Source organism: Schistocerca serialis, chromosome 1 (assembly GCF_023864345.2).
Source record: "Schistocerca serialis cubense isolate TAMUIC-IGC-003099 chromosome 1, iqSchSeri2.2, whole genome shotgun sequence".
Classification (NCBI taxonomy): Eukaryota; Metazoa; Arthropoda; class Insecta; order Orthoptera; family Acrididae; genus Schistocerca; species Schistocerca serialis.
In genome coordinates this window covers 285,599,900-285,612,736 of record NC_064638.1, presented here as the reverse complement: position 1 = coordinate 285,612,736, position 12,837 = coordinate 285,599,900, and the positions used below count along the sequence as shown (strand labels likewise).

The following is a 12,837-nucleotide window of genomic DNA, read 5'->3' as shown; positions in this document are numbered from 1 at the left end:
GCTCCGATATTTATTGATGGAGAGTGTGTGGTAGCAGATCCATTTCTCATGAAGTCCCATCAAATGAGACACAGTTATTAACAAACAAGGAGTACCATACCAACTGTCAATGTAGAGTCACTAGTACTAGCTAGTGGTATTGATAGGAGCTCAGGTGTGGAAATAGCCATTAAATGTATGAAAACCAATACAGAGGAACATAGCAATGGATCTGGTGACAGATTATATGAATTTTATTGATCTATAAGAGTGGATGACTACAGAAAATTCACACCAGTTACACCTAATATCCTGTCACCATGTGTTAATCTTATGAAACATAGCACAAAAATCCTCTGAAACTGTTTTACCATTTAAGTGATATGGATCCTTCCTCTTAATTCCAGCACTTTTTGAAGTCCAGATACACTTGCTTTGTATCACCTTGATTTGTCCACTCTCTTTGATAGCAGTCCTCTTCTTTGTTCCACATTTTTCTGGCTACATTTAGCTTCCATTTCCATTCCCCCCTTATTCCTTTCAAGATTGTCTCTATTAATTTCCAACAGCTATGTCTTAGCAGCAATCTGCTATCTGTCCCATATGACATCATCAGCAACCCTAACCCTTACCTTCACTATTTGTCCCTTTCCCTCAATTAAATAAAGTATTAAAAATTGTGAAAATTTTGTTTTTGGGTGTCAAGAAGTACTACTACAGCAATTCTTATTTCCGTGTTTTGTAGTGAATATGTTATCTCTAAATCGACCACTTGTCAGGCAACACATTATGGCATTCACTGAAATGGAAATTCGTTTCAAAGTCTTGTTTTTAGGAGCAAATGCTTCATAGACATGCTAACTGCATCAAGAAACTGATGATTCTTGCATTTTATACAAAACAACAAAGTGTGCTATAGTCATTAGCTTGTAAATTATGGTCCTCCTCAGCCAGTTCTCCAACTATTTCCCCAAAGGAGCACTAGCTCTGTTGTTGCTATATTAAGAAAGCAAAGAACAATACCACTTACCTGTTGTTGTAATCTTGTCTTCCTTGCACTTTCAAAATTTATGGAACTCTGCTTCATTTTTATGCTGACATTCTTCATTTCCTCAGATTTGTCGTCCTCAAAACCTTCATCTTCAAAAACTTGCTCAGATCTTTCTAGCGGTGGTTTGTTTCTGAAAATGTAAGGTACTGCACATGTGAGTGAGACATAAATATAGAATTGTGAGATTATACATTTCATGACTAATATCCATCATTTGGTATTATTTACTTTAATTATTAAGAAACACAAAACATTTTTCTCATTTCATAAAGATGCCAGGTATTACTTTCACACTGAGATGGTCATTACAAGTTGTATGCACATGAGCCATGGGAACATACCATCACTATGGTACTTGATGTACTTTGTATCCACTTGAAAACAACTCACAGCCAAGAACACATGACAAGGGGCAAATAAATGCATGTGCATCCACATATACAACTCAGGCAGAAAATGAATATGTTTTTTAAAAGTATTGCTGGCTATGGAATCCAAAGTTAAAAATTTAATATTTATTCTTGGTATTTATTTGGAAATCATCTTCAAATACTAACTCTTTCAGTCATTTTGCACATGTTATGTGGCTCGGCCACCACGTGTTTGTCCTCAAAGATGCATCAAGATTCATGAATTGGGTGCATCAAGATTCATGAATTGGGTTCACAAGTACAGTATGTATTGCACCAGATGATGTCATCTCATGCAATTAAGTTACAGGTTTGTGTTAGATGAGCTGCATAGCATCCAGGCATATCTTTATCAGATTGTCTGAGAATGATAGGCATCCATTGTTCTCCAACAATGTAATGCACTTGATGTACCTGTACTTCCCGTTGGGGTGCCCCAGGAAATCCATCAGCTTTTGTACACCTTATAAATTTTGATTATTCAATGGCAGAAGAACATATTACTCATCACAATATAATGGACTTCATGACCTGGGCCAAATGGATATGTCCTTCCCACCTCCTCCCTCTCCACCAAATGTCTGTTTCTCATTTCTGTGTTTATCTACTGTTATTACTTCCTCTACACACTAAATGGCAGTTTTCTCTCGTCATTGTGAGTAATAAAACAATACATACTCACCGTTTTTGAGCAACTGTGGCATTTTCCTTTTCAACAGCCAGTTTTAATTCTTGAATCCTTTTTTCTTTGCGCTGATTTTCAGCCAAGTCGTAGTTACCAGAATCCATTTTCTTTTCTTCTTCAACTGAAGGTTTCTGCTGTAGTGAAGAATTCTTTGGATCATTATCCTGAGCAACAATTTCACTGTTACTACTGTCAGAAGTACTTGATTCACTATCTTCATCAGAATCCGTGCACTCTTCAAAGTCAGATTCATAGTCCTACAAATTCAAAATATTGTTTAGAAGCTAGTATTAACTTTTGTCTGCTCAAAAAATAAGCATTCAGATCAGGAGTCTCATTTCAAAAAATCAGAAATATCATCATAAATTAACAGAGCAGGTAATGAGTGGCTAACAGCAAAAATTCAAAAATGTACTTTAAAAGCTATTCATTCACAATTTCAAAGAGTAAGTAATAGCCTAAAACAAACAGTACCTCAAATACATGAAAACAATTGCCATGCAACTGTGTTCACTTTATTTAGTTGTTAATGACCTATGACCAGCCTTGTAGCGGAGAATGCCAATGCAAATCTCAAGAGGTAAGGGAATTTAAATCCTGGTGATGCAAAAATTTACTGCCAGCATTTGGATGGCAACAGGATGAGAGGTGGTGGCACAAAGTTCCCAGTCAACAGTCCTTGGGAAAATGCCATGGATTAAATTTGATACCTCTCCATAGTGTCTCATGAAGTGAGGGCATGTTACACTGTTGATGGTGATCTGCCCAGTGGATGGGGACATTAAGCTCAGCAACCACCATGATGCTATTCGGCAGTATAATTAAGCTATGTGCCAGCACTGAATTTCATCCTCTCTCTAACATTCATCCGTAACAACACAAACCCAAAACGACAGTGTAGAAGCACTCACCACACAATCTACATAACACAAACATATACTTGACATTTCTTAACTAGGACCTTGCCAAGAATGAAAATGCCAGAGTCCTGCATCTGCTCTCCTACAATCATTCCCTGAGTATGGAACTAATCTAACATTAAATAAATGATAGGTATTCACATCTACTCTGATACTTTGGAAATCACATTGAAGTGGATGGCAGAGAGTACTTTACTACATATTAGGGTTTCTTGCCTGTCAATTTGCATATGGAGGGCAGCATGAATGACTGTTTAAATGTTCTGTACTAGTTCTAAATAGTCTAAACTTGTCTTACTGGTTCCTTTGGAAATAATAAGTGGGAACTGTAGCAAGACTGGGCACAGCAATAGAAGAAAATTTGTTTGACACCCTGGAAGATTTCTTGTTTGGGATCAAAGTACTACAATTGGGTCATCAGTTCTTGACAATGCTACAGCAGTTGCATTTCATGATGAAGGTGGTTCACCATTCAATGGTATTGGGAGATCCAGCTACATACAGACCATCGTCGATGCCCCAGCTCATCATCATGTCAACCAGATCATGACAACCTATTGGAATTGCAGTGCAACGAGCTACTTGAATTATCCAGTGAGCTGTACTCAGACCAAAGCTGTGTTTCCTTTGTTCAGTGTGTGGTTGAACAAAGATTGGACAAACAAAGTTAACTGGCTTTGTGTAGTGGTGCCAAGACAGTGACATTCTTTAAGTGCTATCAAGTACACACTGAGGTGACAAAAGTCATGGGAGAGCAAAATGTATTTAAACGGATCGTAGTAGTATTGCATACACAATGTGTAAAAGGGCAGTGCATTGGTGGAGATGCCGTTTGTACTCAGGTAATTCATGTGAAAAGGTTTCTGATGTGGTTATGGCCACATTATGGGAATTAACAGACTTTGAATGCAGAATGGTAGTTGGAGCTAGACACATGGAACATTCCATTTCAGAAATCGTTACAGAATTCAATACTTGAAGATTCACAACTTCAAGTGTGTGCTGAGGATACTAAATTTCAGACATTACCTCTCACCACAAACAATACAATGGTCAACAGCTTTCACTTAATGACTGATAGCAGTGATATTTCCATAGAGTTGTCAGTGTTAACAGACAAGTAACACTGCATAAAATAACCACAGAAATAGATGTGGGACATACACTGAAGAGCCAAGGAAACTCGTGCACCTGCCTGACATCATGTAAGGCCCCGTGAGCATGCAAAAGTGCCAGAACATGATGTGGCATGGACTAAACTAATGTCTGAAGTAGTGCTGGAGGCAACTGACATAATGAATCCTGCAGAGCTGTCCATAACTCCGTAAAGAGTATGAGGGGGTGGAGATCTCTATATCAATGATGTTTCATTGAATGGTTCACAAGCTGACACTTGTTCATGGCCCAGCATTGAAATCTGCATCAGTTTGTGAAATGGTTGGTATTCTGTCACACTGAACGATTCTCTTCAGTTGTCGTTGGTCCAGTTCTTGTAGGATCTTTTTTCCAGCCACAGGGATGTTGGAGATCTGATGTTTTACTAGGTTCCTGATATTCCCGGCACACTCTTGAAATGGCCGTATGGGAAAATCCCCACTTCATCACTACCTCAGAGATGCTGTCCCCCATTGGTTGTGCACTGACTATAACACCATGTTCAAACTCACTTAAATCTTGATAACCTTCCATTGTAGCAACAGTAACAATCTAACATCTGCACAATATACATGTTGTCTTATATAGGTGTTGTCAACTGCAGCACCATACTCTGCCTGTTTACATATCTCTGTATCAGAATACGCATGCCTATACCAGTTTCTTTCATGCTTCGGTGTATAACAAATATATGTGCTAGGACAGTGTGGCAAAATTTGGCGTTAATGGGCTATGGCAGCAGATAACCAATGTGACTGCCTTTGCTAACAGCATGACATTGCCTGTAGCACCTCTTCTGGGCTCATGACTATATCGACTGGACACTAGACACCTTGGAAACCATGGCCTCGTCACATGAATCCAAATTTCAGTTGGTAAGAACTGATTGTAGAGACTGAGTGTGGTGCAGATCCTTTGAAGCCATGGACCCAAGCTGTCAACAAGGCACTGTGCAAGTTGGTGGTGGTTCCATAACAGTGTCATCTGTGTTTACATGGAAGGGACTGGGTCTTCTGGTATGTTCAGCTACTTGTAGATCATATGCAGCCATTCATGGACTTCATGCTCCCAAACAACGATAGAATTTTTATGGATAACAATGCACCATGTCACCATGCCACAATTGTTCAGGATTGGTATGAAGAACATTCTGCACAATTTGAGCAAATGATTTGGCCAGCAAGATCACTCGACATGAATCCCTTAGAACATTTATGGGACATAATCGAGATGTCAGTTTGTGCTCAAAATCCTGTACTGGCAGCTCTTTCACAGTTATGGATGGCTATAAAGGCAGCATTGCTCAATCTTTCTGCAGAGGACTTCCATTGACTTATTAAGTCCATGCCATGTCGAGCTGCTGCACTACCCTGAGCAAAAGGAGGTCTGACATGATATTAGGAGGTATCCCATGACTTTCATCACCTCTGTCTCTTTATATATTGTTGTCTATACTGTTGTTGTTGTGGTCTTCAGTCCTGAGACTGGTTTGATGCAGCTCTCCATGCTACTCTATCCTGTGCAAGCTTTTTCATCTCCCAGTACCTACTGCAACCTACATCCTTCTGAATCTGCTTAGTGTATTCATCTCTTGGTCTCCCCCTACGATTTTTACCCTCCACGCTGCCCTCCAATACTAAATTGGTGATCCCTTGATGCCTCAGAACATGTCCTACCAACCGATCCCTTCTTCTGGTCAAGTTGTGCCACAAACTTCTCTTCTCCCCAATCCTATTCAATACTTCCTCATTAGTTATGTGATCTACCCATCTAATCTTCAGCATTCTTCTGTAGCACCACATTTCGAAAGCATCTATTCTCTTCTTGTCCAAACTATTTATCGTCCATGTTTCACTTCCATACATGGCTACACTCCATACGAATACTTTCAGAAATGACTTCCTGACATTTAAATCAATACTGGATGTTAACAAATTTCTCTTCTTCAGAAACGCTTTCCTTGCCATTGCCAGCCTACATTTTATATCCGCTCTACTTCGACCATCATCAGTTATTTTGCTCCCCAAATAGCAAAACTCCTTTACTACTTTAAGTGCCTCATTTCCTAATGTAATTCCCTCAGCATCACCCGACTTAATTAGACTACATTCCATTATCCTTGTTTTGCTTTTGTTGATGTTCAACTTATATCCTCCTTTCAAGACACTGTCCATTCCATTCAACTGCTGTTCCAAGTCCTTTGCTGTCTCTGACAGAATTACAATGTCATCGGCGAACCTCAAAGTTTTTATTTCTTCTCCATGAATTTTAATACCTACTCCGAATTTTTCTTTTGTTTCCTTTACTGCTTGCTCAATATATAGATTGAACAACATCGGGGACAGGCTACAACCCTGTCTTACTCCCTTCCCAACCACTGCTTCCCTTTCATGTCCCTCGACTCTTATAACTGCCATCTGGTTTCTGTACAAATTGTAAATAGCCTTTCGCTCCCTGTATTTTACCCCTGCCACCTTTAGAATTTGAAAGAGAGTATTCCAGTCAACATTGTCAAAAGCTTTCTGTAAGTCTACAAATGCTAGAAACGTAGGTTTGCCTTTCCTTAATCTTTCTTCTAAGATAAGTCGTAAGGTCAGTATTGCCTCACGTGTTCCAGTGTTTCTACGGAATCCAAACTGATCTTCCCCGAGGTTGGCTTCTACTAGTTTTTCCATTCGTCTGTAAAGAATTCGTGTTAGTATTTTGCAGCTGTGACTTATTAAGCTGATAGTTCGGTAATTTTCACATCTGTCAACACCTGCTTTCTTTGGGATTGGAATTATTATATTCTTCTTCAAGTCTGAGGGTATTTCGCCTGTTTCATACATCTTGCTCACCAGATGGTAGAGTTTTGTCAGGACTGGCTCTCCCACGGCCGTCAGTAGTTCCAATGGAATATTGTCTACTCCGGGGGCCTTGTTTCGACTCAGGTCTTTCAGTGCTCTGTCAAACTCTTCACGCAGTATCATATCTCCCATTTCATCTTCATACTATATGCTGGTAATTACATACAGTATCAAAGGGTTATCTATCAGTATTAAAACCACCAAAGAATAACTGACTAAAACAAATCTTGTATTAAAGACAGATTTATTTAATATCAAGGGGAAGAGTTGTCTAATGACATTAAAATCCAAAGGGGAAGAGTTAAAAAGTTTACAAACAACCATACCATCTCTAACCAAGCAGTTACAAATGGAGATAATTAAACAATGTGACTTATTCAGGAGTGAGGTTCAAGAGCAGTTTAAAGAGGTAACCAACAAAATGAAACAAATGAAAGATTTCACTACGCATATATTTGACAGCGTTAACGTGAAAAATCTCAGACATGAAAGGAAGAATAGAGGTATTAGAGCACATTAATAGATCTAATGGAATAATAAGTACACAGAATACATTAACTAGTTTGGAGGCAGGGTTACAAGAATTAATGGAACAAAAGGACCATAAAGGATTGACTCTCCTAATACTATACTACTTCTGTGGGGATACTATAGAAAATCAAAGGGATTTTCAAAATCTGTAGGATGAATTAGAAAAAAATAAAAGAAAATGTATCAAAAGGCAGACTACTGGTAATACTGGTATTCTGGGAGATTTGTTAGATGAACTACAATTAGGAAATGCAGTTAATTTGCCTAAACAATTTTCAAAATTTAAACCAGCTGGGGAAGTGCATACAGCTTACTTTTTGAGGGTGTTCATATCTTTACCCAGTAAGTGGTAAGACTCAAGGAAGATAGTTTTTGCACTCAGTTACCTAGTAGGCGGGCCAGCAGTATGGAGAGTAGCTCATTCTGAGGACGTCAAATCGTGGGATGATTTACAAGAGAAATTTAAAAATGATTATCTGGCATCTTATAGCTCCTCAAGAGTGACAAAATCAAGTATATTGCAACAATAGTAAAGTAACCTATAGATTAATAAAAGGGGAAACAGTACCCATTAACCGTTTAAGAACAGAACGAAAATAAAGTAAGCTAAGTGGAGGCTCTCCACAAATTTCCCGAAAAAGCTTATGCATTAAGTATGATATAAAATGAAACAAATTCAAAGAACAGAGAGCTTAAAACTAATGTAGACTACACAGATAAGATACCTATGTAATAAAAATGTATAAGGTATAGGAACAAGACAATAAAAGATATGTATCGCTAAAAGAATTACAGCTTTTTTTTTTTTTTTTTAAAAAAGAAGCTGTGGTTATGCACTACAGCATATGCAAGTTAAAGGAAGTCATTATCTTTATGAAGAAAAGATGAATTCATAGATTTAACTGAAATTAAGAGACTGTGGGATATCTTGTAAAACAAAGGTTTAAATGAAAAATATTTAAACAAAGGTCCTGTAGAGAAGGCACCTAGAACCGAAAGTGGCACGTGAATGTTCCAGTAGCCGGCACGGTAACTCAGCGTGTTCGGTCAGAGGGTTAGCTGCCCTCTGTAATAAAAAAACTGAGTTAATGGATAAACAACGAACTGAAACGGGTGTCTTTCGACGTCCGCCCAGAGCAGATACAATGAACGAAACCGCAAAAAAAAAAAAAAAAAAAAAAAAAATAAAAAAAAAAAAAAAAAAAAAAAAAAAATTTGTTAATAAGTGGGAGAGCCATGCTCTTGTCTAAGTTTGTTGATGTGAACTGAAGTTATATGCATGGCATTGCTGAGAATTACATGGATAAGCATTAGTTATGTTACTTTGTATTCAATGAATAGCAAGTTGTTTTAGTAAGTTGAAAGTTTGTTTTTTCTCCCCACCCCCACCCCCCACCCCAGTGTGTGGATAGCGGTTTGTGAGGTGTGATGAAAGACATGGGTGCATCACATCTACATGGTGGTGAGTTAGTATCTCCATCTGCTGTGGGGTCTCTTATTTCTTGACATCATGGCTTGGAAGTGTTTTGCTGTCAGAAAAGGACTGTCATGACAACAGTGTAAATGTGGTGACAAGTAAAAATCTAATGAACTGTCAGTTGAAACTTGTCTGAATTAAGGTGTTGTAAGGCTCAGTCAGTCATAACAATACGTTTTCAAGACTATGAAAGTTATTGTGAATTAAAGTAATGAGTTACTGTATTAAGAGGAGTTAATATAGGAGTTCAGCAAGCATCAGACATTGTCCACCATGCACATGATGTAAAGGCAAGCTAAATGTCAAAATTATGAAATACCAAACAAAGACAGTAATCTTCTTTAATCTAGACAGTAGCTGTGAGACCAATGAAGACAAAATTTGCTGAGTTGTTCTGACAAGTGACTAAAAATATAAAGTTAAATATAAATGCATTATGTTTACTCACGGCAAATACTTCATGATTACAAAAAACTAGACACATAATTAACAAAATTACATATTTTGACTACAAAGATTTGTTTAGCAAATTATTTTGTGCTTATCTCATAGGAGAGCCCTCGCAGAAAATTTGCAACTGTTCATGCCCAAGGTTGAAATAATGAATTATTCAGTAGAAACAACAATTCTAAAGTAGCAGGTAGGTAAACAATTATGCACTTGACTTGCTAGTACAGTGGTTTCAAAAGTTTTGGAAAAATACTTCCTTTGTCAGAAAAGTTCGAGGACAGTTATTTTTATTTCTGAGTTTGCAATATTAAAAAGAGACGAATGCTGTTACCTGGTATGTGTGTGACCTTGAAATGACTTGGCCATGTTCCCATGCAATCTCACTAGTGATTTTTATTTCTGAGTTTGCAATATTAAAAAGAGACGAATGCTGTTACCTGGTATGTGTGTGACCTTGAAATGACTTGGCCATGTTCCCATGCAATCTCACTAGTGGTAGGGCTGCACTCAGCAACACACTGGTTGTTTTCTTGGCACATTAGTTACAGAGACACAATGGGTGCTGATTGTGAGCAAAGAGTGAACATTAACTTCTGTGTTAAGCTCAGGAAAACCCTTAGTGAAATGTGCATCATGATTAAGCAAGCATATGCAGGTGAGGCACATTCAAGAAATTTTGTTTTCAAGTGGGACAAAAGGTTTTGTGAGGGCAGAGATTCAGTGCAAAATAATCGTAGAGCTGGTTGCCTGTCTACAGCACATACTGATGCAAACATGGAGTGAGTAAGGCAGTTATTTCGAGAACACGATCCTGTAACTGTGAGTCATACTGTGTGTCATAAGATTTTATGTGAAAATTTAGGGAAACGGAACTTACTGCAAAGCTCATCCCTCAAACACTAACAAATGAACAGAAAGAGGAAGGACAAAGAATTTCTGTTGAACTATTGGATAGAGCCAAATGTGAACCCACATTTCTGTTGAAGATTACTGCTGGGAATGAAAGTTGGTGCTACCGGTAGGACCCTCACACAAAGCTTCAGAGTGCTGAATGCTAGACATGAAAACAACAACCTTTGAGAACAAAGATAATGTTGATTGCATTCTTTGATAGTAAAGGATTAGTTTACCATTGGTATGTTCCTCCCAGTCAAACAGTGAGCCAAACACTTTACATAGAAGTCTTGAAATTGTTGCAACAAGCAATTCAATGTCACTGCCCTGAATTGTGACATTCTAAGGAAAGGTTCCTTCTGCATGACAATGCAAGACCCCAAACTGCTTCATCTGTTACCGAGTATCTCACCAGACATTCTGTTATTGCCATCTAATATCACCATATTAGCTTGACCTCTCATCTTGCAATTTTTTCTAGTTACTGCGAGTGAAAATGTGACTGAAAGGAAAGGTTCATCAAGATGTCTCAGACATCCAACAGGTTGTGACAAAAGTGCTTACAAGCATCACAGCTGAAAATTTCCCTGCTTGCTTCCAAAACCTCTAGAAAAGTTGGCAACTGTGTATAGACAGCCTAGGGGACTACTTCAATAGAGGCTAGTATCATTACTTGGTAAGGACATTTTTCTATTTTTTTTAAAAAAAGCTTGTCTAGAACTTTTTTTTGGCAAAGGGAGTGCATGTCATACTCATGCTCACTTTGGAATGCAAGACATTGATTACAACAAAGACTGAACACATCACGTGATTCACATTGCATGCATTGCTTTTTCATCAGTGGGTATTTGAAGAGGAGGTGGAACCAAGAAATAAAACAAATTCCTTTCATGCAGGAAGGCTAGTGATGGATTGGATGCTATGAACTTCATCCAAACAGTGTTTTGAATATGATGATCAATTGTCATCTAGGAGGAAGTGTCAGTTAGCATTGAGCACTTATTTTTTAAAACATTGTTACATTTGATTGGCAATTTTATAGTTATGGACCTGACACAACAATTTGCTATTACCAAGGTATTGTTAAAAATTGTAACAGGTGACAAGATGAGGTATTATAGCTGTGACCAAGAAACCAAATCCTAGCTGAGTCAGTGAAAAATTGTTTCATCAACACTACCAAAGCATGCAAAACACACAATAACCGATATGAAAATAATGTTTCTTTGTTTATTTCTTCAACTGAAGTAGTTAGTCTGTTGTGTCTAGACAAGACAGCCTAGACACAATGAGAGGAAGCCGAAAGGCACGCGCTAAGCTAAAGCAGGTCTGAAACAGGATATGTAATGAATGCTATAAAGAAAAGTACGTTGCTTCTGTAATACTTAACTTTAATCCATCCTTTTTGGTACATCTGGAGATTGTGGCGATACAAGTGAGACTCTTTAGATACATGCAATGTTGCTAATGGCGCCTTGCTAGGTCGTAGCCATTGACTTAGCTGAAGGCTATTCTAACTATCTGCTCTGCAAATGAGCGAGGCTTCATCAGTGTAGTCACTAGCAAAGTCGTCCGTACAACTGGGGCGAGTGCTAGTCCGTATCTCCAGACCTGCCTTGTGGTGGCGCTCAGTCTGCGATCACTAGTGGCGACATGCGGGTCCGACATGTACTAATGGACCGCGGCCGATTTAAAGCTACCACCTAGCAAGTGTGGTGTCTGGCGGTGACACCACATAGTCCATAATGACTTTTTTATTCACAGGTACCACAGTTGAGCTGCATTAGATCCTTCCAGGTCTAAAATGAGTGCATGATGCAGTCTGGGAAAACTGACATGCATTATGCCAATCAAAGTAGTAGATCCTCCACTGAAACATTCCCATTCACACATCAAAAGTGCAGCCTGTTTTAGGACAAAAGCAAAATACCGTAACAATGGTTTACATCCATCTTCTATGGATCTAGTACCCTGTGGCTTTGCCCTGTTCTCTAAAATGAAAAAGACCTAAGTGAGAAGTGTATTCAGGAGACAAGAGAGGTGAAACAAAAACTATTGAAAACCTCTCTACTTGCAGGAGGGGATTTTAGTTATTTTTGGTTCCCACTTGTACAAACAGTTACACAACCACCAGGAGCAGTCACATTAGCCAGCCAGCCAACACAATACTCAAACACATTTTACCACTTGTGTGTGTCCTAAGATTTTATGTGAAAATTTAGGGAAACGGAACTTACTACAAGGCTCATCCCTCAAACACTAACAAATGAACAGAAAGAGGAAGGACGAAGAATTTCTGTTGAACTATTGGATAGAACCAAATGTGATCCCGCATTTCTGTTGAAGATTACTGCTGGGAATGAAAGATGGTGCTACCGGTAGGACCCTCACACAAAGCTTCAGAGTGCTGAATGCTAGAGTCTTGGATCACCAGCCATG

At 38.5% G+C, this 12,837-nt stretch overlaps 1 protein-coding gene across 2 annotated transcripts in view; it reads right to left on the bottom strand.

The window, feature by feature from the left end:
- Positions 1-12,837, bottom strand: part of LOC126468286 (cytoplasmic dynein 2 intermediate chain 1) — a 185,851-nt gene that overhangs the window by 154,258 nt on the left and 18,756 nt on the right. For both annotated transcript variants that reach the window (XM_050096537.1, XM_050096538.1), the window contains exons 6-7: positions 2,123-2,382; positions 1,010-1,160 (exon numbers count right to left, since the gene is read on the bottom strand). In XM_050096537.1, the coding sequence (XP_049952494.1) occupies positions 1,010-1,160; positions 2,123-2,382 (411 nt within the window). The remainder of the gene's footprint in view (positions 1-1,009; positions 1,161-2,122; positions 2,383-12,837) is intronic.